The 8,978-nt window shown below is 39.7% G+C and overlaps 1 protein-coding gene across 1 annotated transcript in view; it reads right to left on the bottom strand.

Annotated features, from left to right (window-relative positions):
* Positions 1–1,766: 1,766 nt before the first annotated feature.
* rbpjb (recombination signal binding protein for immunoglobulin kappa J region b) overlaps positions 1,767–8,978 on the bottom strand; it is a 51,279-nt gene continuing 44,067 nt past the window's right edge. The window contains exon 11 of the mRNA XM_028038662.1: positions 1,767–7,150. Within this exon, the coding sequence (XP_027894463.1) occupies positions 6,826–7,150 (325 nt within the window). The 3' untranslated portion in view covers positions 1,767–6,825. The remainder of the gene's footprint in view (positions 7,151–8,978) is intronic.

Genomic DNA, 8,978 nt, shown 5'->3' with positions numbered 1-8,978 from the left:
TGCGAGAGCTCAAGTTTTATTTAGTTTTTTATTTCCCCCTTTCTTAATACAGATACATCTAATTTTCAAGAGTCAACCTTAAAGTTTAAACCTAAACTTTTAAACAACAAAAAGCTCTTTTGTTGTTTAAAACAAACGAACAACAAAAGAACAAGCACAAAGGTCAACAAAGGTCAAGCACTCCAGACATTTTGGAGTGCGTGACCTTTACACCGTCTCTTTGATTTGAATCTTTCCATACTGCCTTTCCACGTCCCTAGAAGATACTCTCAACGTCTAGGAATCACCGGCCTTACCGATACATTAATCGGCAGCTTCGGACTGAAACCCTCCCCCCGCTGCACAAACAGCTGCTGCCCTTGAGCCTCTGCATGTCTGTGTACCTAAAGGACTGGGCAACTGGAGAGGCCTTATCTTTTTGTGGGATTTGTAACACCTGCAGCTCGTCTTTAAAGAGCCAGTCTCTCCCCTCACCCACATGATTTCCACACATTCCTTCTGTTGGAACATAGCAGCGTCGATGTAGCAACGTACGCGTAGTTTTTTCCTTTCCTGTGAGTTTATATGTGAAGGATCCAATATTCCTCTTGTCGTTTCTGCCAGTTGTGATGTGGAATGTTGGCTCTCAAATGTACTTCGCCGTCTTCTTGTGATCAGGCTCGTTTCGGGCGAACGACTGACTAGCAAAATACGATATTTAACGACTCATTACGAACGTGGCTGTCGGAAAACGCTTCGACATTTTACAGCGACTTGCAGCGGACGTTTTCCACGCGTCATGGTCATAACTACGAACTTCAATGTGTCTTGCGGGAATTTGTGTTAACAGATACAGGCGGTAAAGGCGTGCACAACTTTGAAGTGGAAAAAAAAAGAAGGAAGAAATGTCGTTTATATGTAAAACATGTTTACAAATAATAATTAAAAAAATCTAAAAAGTGTGGCGTGCATTTGTATTCAGTTCCTCTGAGCGAACACCTTGTGGAACCGTGTTTTGGGGGTTGTGGTTTTACACACAGTGCCTTTAAAAAATATTCACCCCCTTGAATGTTTTCTCCTTCTTTATTGCTTTTACAAATCATATTCAACAATATTTGTTTTTTTTGACAAAAAAAACCCCCTTTGATATCAAAGTGAAACTGATTTCTATAAAAAATAATTATATAAGCATATTTAAAGTAGAATAATTGATTGCAAAAATGCCCCCCTTTTAAAGGCAATAAAACGTCAAAGGGGGTGAAAACTTTTCATCGGCACTGCAACTCTTACTTAAACACATGATTAATATAATTCATTTGACTGGTGCATGGATCATAATAATTGGTATTTTGTGACAAACGTTTGGCGCCAACTGGATGTGAATGGAATTGTACATGTAAGAATATACCTTTTATTTAATTTTTTTTTTTTTTTTTTACAGTTTTAAGCTGTGAAGTTTGTGTGTAAAGTGCTGTGTATAAAAACCTGGAGCGCACACAGATCCGGGGCAAAACAAGTCGGTGCTTTTAGTGGGTTTCGCAAAGTGGACCTTGAAGGAGGAGAGCGACTCTGGCGAGACCCGTGTGTCACTGAAGGAGCAAATAAAAGGAAAGCTTTATGTAACAGCAGGACAAATCCAGGTCAGTCATCCGTACCCTCTTTAGCCTCCATTCAGAGGAAAAGTAATAAATAAAATCCTTTTTAAAAAAAACATACTTTCACTAACTAATTAAAAACATTCACATTTCGTCGCTTTTTAAATTCTCATTTTATTCCAATATTGCAAGTTTTTTTTTTTTTTTTTTTCCTTTCTTCTTTTAATGACATACAGTTTTGAGCATGATCTGGAGCTGCAATATGTACAAAAACAAACTAACATATGTTATTAAGAAAAGAAAAACAAAAAAGAAAAATAATAATAATACAAAAAAAAAAAAACGTCCCCTTTGTTTTGACGTTATTGCTAAATGTTACAAACGGCACAGGTTTCTACCATCAGCAACCCTTTGAGCACTGAGTATATATATATACTACCACACAACACCTCTGCTTACCATTTTTACTAGAATAATACACAGATAACAGTGAGAGGAGGAGGAGATGAAGACGAGGAGGAGATGAAGACAAAGAAAGGGCGAAACAGGTGCAGCGAGGCTAAGCATTGACAACAACAAAAAAATGTGAGAAATCTTCAAATGCACAATGGAAGATTAAAAAAAAAAGACATTAGAAACGATGGAGAATGAAATGTGTGAGAAGAAGTAGAAAGTTTAGCGCTCTGTAGTGCAAACAGCCAAATAGTCTAAAAGGAGAAGTAAGGCTGAGTGCGACAGAGAAAGGGCTCCACACTCCGTTTTATTCGTTTAAAGCTGCCTCTCACTCTGCCCTGTTTTTTGTTGTTGTTTTTTTTTGTTTAGCAGTGCATGAAAACTACATTATAAAAAGACATTTGGCATATTAAGAAGATACATACATTGTTCAGAGCTCATAAAAACACATCCACACAGAACAGCTGCTTTTTTCTTTTTTTGTGTGTGTTTTTGGTAGTGTAAAGTAAAAAAAAGAAAGAAAAAAAAAAACGACAGGGACGCACGAAGAGGAACAAAAAGACACGAAAGCAAACGAGGAGACAGAGAGACGGTGTTTTCCCTCTGGTGAAGGTTCATATCAACACAGCGTGCGCATTGAGAAGGCATGTAACATCTTAATTATTTTTTTTACTTTTTGACAGTGTGTTCCCCCTTCTTTTTTGAATTAACACATTCCGAAAACAGAAAACTCAGTAAATTAACTCGGATTGTCGAAGGCGGCGGATTTGTTGAGAGCAAGAGCCGCCATTTTTGTTTTCTTAATGAGTTTGCCTCGAGGCCGCAACATGTAAACAAATATTTAATCTTAGGAGACAGAGGACGGTAAGAAAAAAAATAAAAATTAAAAAAAATAAAAATTTACAGTTAAGATTTGGTGACCTCCATCCTGCAGAGTAAAGGGAAGCGCCGCTGCTGCTCGTTTTGGATGCTACTCCGCTGCTGCAGCACCTATTTATTTATTTTTTTTTAGTTTAAAGTCATTCCAGGAAGTGGCGTACTTTAAGGGAAACTTTAGAGGCAGCACGGGCAATAATGCACTTTTTTTTTCTTCTTTTTTTTTTTCTTTTTTGTTGAAAATTTGACGTAAGACAACGGGAGACTTTGTACCAATAATTTAAAAAATATCAATATTACAATATAAAACATTTTACATTAATAACAAACATGATGGATAAGAACAGGGCATAACTTAACTCATCGTTTCTTTTCTGCGCTTTTTTTATACATTAATTAAAGGGGGGGGGGGCGTGGGGGAGTGGAACGAATCCTTTTCTGTTCCTGTTTCAAGGTGTAACAAAATTATGAAACACTTCATTGAGTAGACATTCAAGTTACAGTGCTGTTGTATTGTATTGTTTTGTATTGCCTTTGAATGTCTCTCCACAAGCTAGACGGCTGTTGTTTTTTTTGGATCTGGTGGAAGACCGGAAACTCAATATTTTTTTTTTTTCCTATAAATGGACCGAATCAGTATTCGGTCACAGTGACGACATTACGGCACTAGCACGCTTTAAGGAACTTGCAGGCTGGTGAACTAGTGCTCAGGCGAATGGGAACATAAAACACGACAATGAAATGACCTGTACAATATTGCTGTTATGTTCGGAAATGCACGTTTTCGTTTTAAATACACATTTAAAAAGGCTTTTTTTTTTTTTTTTGCTCCCAAAGGAGGTGACGTCACCGCCGGCGCAATGAACCACAGGGTAATTTAGACAGAAGGCGGAGAGGGGCTCACAGCAGCCAGGATGTAGGCATGAACCAAGTTCAGATTTTTCAAAAAAACCTCCCTCCCCCACCTGTTGCTGTACGCTGAATGTCAGGCTGGCTAAAAGAAGGCGAGTTCCTTCACTTATTAAAAAAACAAAAGAAACACATTTGGCTGGAAACCTTTCTATTCCAGAAAACACGGACATCTATGGAGTGCAAACAAAGGCATTAGTCTCTGTTACGAGTTCAAACGCATATTTTCCCACCTTAGTTTCTGCACAAGTCTTTAGATTCAGAAGTGACCCATCTGCTGCTGCACACTGACAGCCAGCTGGCTGAAAGGCCATTTTATTGTCCATTGCTTACAAGAAAGCGCATCTGCTGAAGTAGTACAAGTAGTAACTACAAAGCCAGTTAGCTGTTTTTAAAAAAAGCTGTTTTAAGATTTTTACAAAATGCCAAAAGGAATGATGTTTGTTGACTTGAGTGCTTGGAACCTACAATTTAATATATTTCTATTTTATTTTGCATTTTTGCTCAAGTCTGTGCAACAAAATCAAATTGTAAAAGAAAAAAAATGCGACAGCACTCAGGTAAAAACTATTGCACTTCTTTTTTCCCCCCCAAGATTTTACCATCTACAATTAAAAAAATGTTCATATCTGTTGTATGTAGAGCTACAAAGTTATCTCTTTATACTGCCAACATGCTTCTTCTGAATTGACAGTAATTTTAACTTTTAGTCACCAAAAATAAAATATCAAAATACCAATGGAAACCAGCAACTACAAGAAGGGCTTGGTTGTTGTAAAATCCGCTTTAGAAAAGGTAAAGAAATACTTAAGTAAAATTTTTTTTAAAAACAAACCAACTTTTTTTTATTCTTTTTTTTTAAACGTAAGCTCTGCATAGCGTCTCATTGTCAGTTAGCAGATGCTTGCCTTTCTCGTTTCAAACCAGATAAAACATGTTACATCTTAAACGTGTGTGAAACATTTTGGGGCTTACCTGTAAAAATTAACTACTGGCCTCTCTGTCAAATTTTAAAAATTACTTTGAGCATTCATATAGAGCAAATGGTGAAAATAAGGAGGGAAAAAGTTGCACTTTCAGACCAGAAAAACACACAAAGAAGAATTTTATGTTCACTTCTAACCAGTGAAGTTGGGAAGAGTTCAGAAATCAATATCTGGTGGGAAAATCTGGCATTTGCTCTTGCTGATCAGTACCTTATGAAGTAAAACAAGACGTGGTGACGTTTGAATTCTTGAATAGAAAGGCTTTCGTTCAGGAGTAGAAGCAGGTAAAGTGAATTATTCCAGCTGGCGTGCTTCCTGTTTTAAATGGGAGTAAATTTGAAATCTTTTTGTAAATATTGTGACGTTTTTTTTTTCCTCGAGGTTATCACACCGGTCCATGCCTACCCGGGATTGTCCCAACCGTGGCAGCAGAAGAACAATATCGAAACAAACACAGAAGAGTAGGGATCTCTGTATTTGTACACCACAAACAAAACCCCCAAAAAACAAAAAAAAAAAAACACAAATCAGGAAGGCTTCAGGAGAAGAAGAAGGCTGCTTCTGCAGGGAGGGTGAAGCGGCAGCAATGAGCTCAGAGACAGCAGAGCTCCTGTGATAAGCAGCGAGGCATTAGTTTGTGCTACGCACAGCTTCTTCCAAGGTGAGTAAACAGCATATAAGAAAAAGGTGAACTCTTTTTTTTTTTTTTTTCTCCCCCCGTCGTTTTGCAGTAAGGCCACATCAAATTGAAAAAGTGTCCATCGTCTGTGTTTTTCTTTTTCTTCCTTTCTTTCTTTTCCTTCTTCTTTTTTGGAAAACTACCGGATACAAGCAGAGCACGTGCTGGAAGACGCCTCGCCGGGTGCAGTGAGCAACAGATATTAGATATGCGACTGGTCTGACTGTGTGCACAGTAAGAGTATACAGTACTAAGGCTTACTAACGCTTATTACATGAGTTTGACTTGTTTTTGTAACCAAGAATGTCTTCTTTTTTTCTCCACATATTCTGCAGATGTTGCTATGGCTCCATGTGAGATGTACTGAAAGCGTTTGCGTTCCAGGAGACTCGGCGAGCACGCAGAGTATTGCAGGCAAGGCAAAAGGCGTTGCTTAAAGCTTTTTCTTTTTAAAGACTTCATAAAAACCAAAGAGGATAAAAAATATAGGCCCCTCTGAGGTCGTCCTCCCCGTCTCAATAGAAACAAACGTAATATAAAAAGCAACCTTCGCTTATGTGACTAAACAAACCCAGACATCAGATTTTGTTTGTTTCCCCCCCCCCCACTCAAAAGAAGACATATCAAAAGGAAAAACAAAAAAAAACAATCCAAAGACTGAGAAGCAGGCGTTTGTTGTAAGGTCACATTAACATAAAAGGTTTGGGAGTTTGGACCTCAAACGGGGGCAGAAGGGGAGGGAAACAAAGCCCAAAAGCTCAGAGAAGGAATAGAAACTATTTGGTAACAAAAGTGTACTATATGTTTAATACAAAAAAAAGGTATGGAGAAAAATGTACCTTTACTAAAGCTTATACAAGATCCTTGGTCCATAAAAACTATGTTATCATCACGTTTTTGTGTGTCCCTCTGCGTCCTGCGACAACAACAATACGCCCAGCTGAGGCTCGTGGGAGTTGATCAGCGTGAATCCAGGCGGGCCGACGACGCACCGATCCGTTCAGGTTGTGGTCGGTGTTGCGTTCAGAATGGATGTATTGTTGTCGTCGTCGGTTCTCACAGCTGAAGGAAGGTGCTGGTGCTCTGAGCCTGCAGGAACGTCACTCATTCCAAACACCAGGATTAAATAGGCAGGTCCCTACAGTTAACCGCGGGCGACGGAGCACTTCTGCTTATTCCCATTGGCTGACACCTCGGTGATGTCACTCCTTTAGTTTTGCTCCTTTTGTTTGTATCCCAGCTAAACACGCAGCACTGTACGATGAGTCAAAGTTTGGGTTTAATTCCTATAGTCTGTCATGTATATACCCCAAGGTGTGTTTTGCTCTCAAGGCATACTGTGTGTGCGTTAGGACACCACGGCGGCGGCGGAGGACGAGGACGTGACCCCGGCGCCGGGGGCGCTGTTGGGGCCGTAGACGCCGGGGGCGGCGGCCTCCTGGCTGCTGTTGCTGTGCAGGCTGGCGTTGCCGGCCCGCAGGATGGCGCCGGCGGCGCTGCAGTGCGGCCTCGGGCCGGGCTCGGGCGTGTAGGTGAAGGTCAGCGTGGTGGAGTAGATGATGCCGTCGTTCCTCACCAGCGTGACGGGAACCTGGACGGGCTGCCGCACCCAGCGCCAGCCCTCGCGGAAGGCCGAGATGTCGGGCACCACGCACAGCATGCTCTCCGCACACCTGCAGGGGGCGCACAACAGGAAACATGCTAGTAGTTAGCAGTGTAAATTCTCCCATTTTTAGCTTTTGCTTAACCTCTTCCAGTTCCATCGACCGCAGGGTGAGTCGAGTGCAGAATAAAATACTGTAGAGTAAGGGCAACATTTTGACATAATGTCAATGCCAATGTCAAATTTATTTATGTAACACTTTTAAAAGCAAGTTGAGACTGCACCAAAGCACTGTACAAAGCATAAAAACTATAAAACCACAGAAGAGGCATCTTCCACTGTGAGGTTATAAAAAAAGACTCCAGTCCAGAGTAATGTGCAACTGAGTTGGTTATTTAATTTTTTTTTTAAATAAAACAGATTCCAGATTGATTTACAATAAAATGAATGTTAATTGCAGCCCTATGAAACGCAGCATACAAGTCTGACCCGAACATCAAACAAAACAACCTGAATTTTGGGTTGCGTTCGGCCGTAACTCAAATTATGGTCTAAATACGAAAGCAGTAAAATCTTAATTGAAATAATATGCTGGGCTTACTTTGGGCTCGGGCCTATAATTTAAGTTAATCAGTCGAGTCAGGCTGGATTTTTTTTTTTTAGGCCGAATCTAAACTTAAATATGTGACTTAATGAACAGATTGCAAAAATAGCAAATGATCCAGGGTTCCTTCACATTTTCACGCAGACACATCCAGACTTTTCCACCGCTCTAACAAAAATGAAGGCGGACAGGCAGTCCCCCCATGTTAGTGACGCAAAAAGGAGAAAATGGGAAATATTTGACACCAATATGCAAAACAGATTGCTTTCTTTTCCTATATTTTCACAGAAAGGCATCTCTAAAGTAACTCTCCTACATTAATGATTTACTCTCAGTGAAGAACACCGGCCTCCCAAATGGTGTTCAAAGAGCCACATCGTGTCCGTTCTCCGTAAATCTAGAGGCTAAAAGTCCCGAAGGAGATTAAAGTCTGGTCAAGAGCGACATCAGGTCATTATTCTGGTATTTCCGAGGATTTCGCAAGTGAATGGAGCAGCAGACATGTGACTCAGTGCTATTCTTCATTATGGATATATTTATTTTTCTAAATCCTGAGCTCATCTTCTTACGTCGTTGCCTGATGGAGGCGTCTTTCAGTGACATTCTCACTCTGTTTGAAGCTTAAAGGACTAAGAAAATCTTTTGCCCAAGTTACATATTTCTTCTGTTTTTGCTTCTATGCTAAACTTTAATATTTCAAATCATTCAATACATTTTAATATCAGGCAGAGGTAACCCAAGTAAATACAAGACAGTTTTCAAAATCATGATTTGATTTACAGAGCAATCCATCCAAACCACACCGCGCTGATCCTGTGTGAACATATAATTGCTTCCTTTTTAAATCATGAATTAAGATTAAAACCTTTTTTTTGGTTTCGTCTCACCGTCAACGCTCAGGACAAAAAGCTGGCAAACTGACAAAACCCTGAAAAGACTTAAAAAGAACCTATAAAACAACACGAAGCAGGCTTAAATTACTAAAAAAAACGAGATCAGACGTTCAGTTGAAATGTTTTGCCTCATGAGAAAAGCAGGAAGAAAAAAAAGATTTAAAAAATCCTTCCAAATTCTGAGAAATTTGTTTGCCTTTCCTGTTTTGGAAAACGTACTTGTTGAGGTCAGGAAGAGAGCCTTACATTCTCTAAATAGCAGCTTCAGAAGTTTTAAAATGGTAAACTTTGTGTCTGAATTCAGGGCGTTTACAAAGTAAATTTGAACCGTATCAGGGTATGTGCAGCTGATTAACATACCGCGCTTCATTGGCTATTTAAACGCTATAATAGGTTTTGGT

This window comes from Xiphophorus couchianus, chromosome 14 (genome assembly GCF_001444195.1).
Source record: "Xiphophorus couchianus chromosome 14, X_couchianus-1.0, whole genome shotgun sequence".
NCBI lineage: Eukaryota > Metazoa > Chordata > Actinopteri > Cyprinodontiformes > Poeciliidae > Xiphophorus > Xiphophorus couchianus.
Note: the sequence above shows the minus strand (reverse complement) of the source record. Positions and strands in the feature narration are given on the sequence as shown.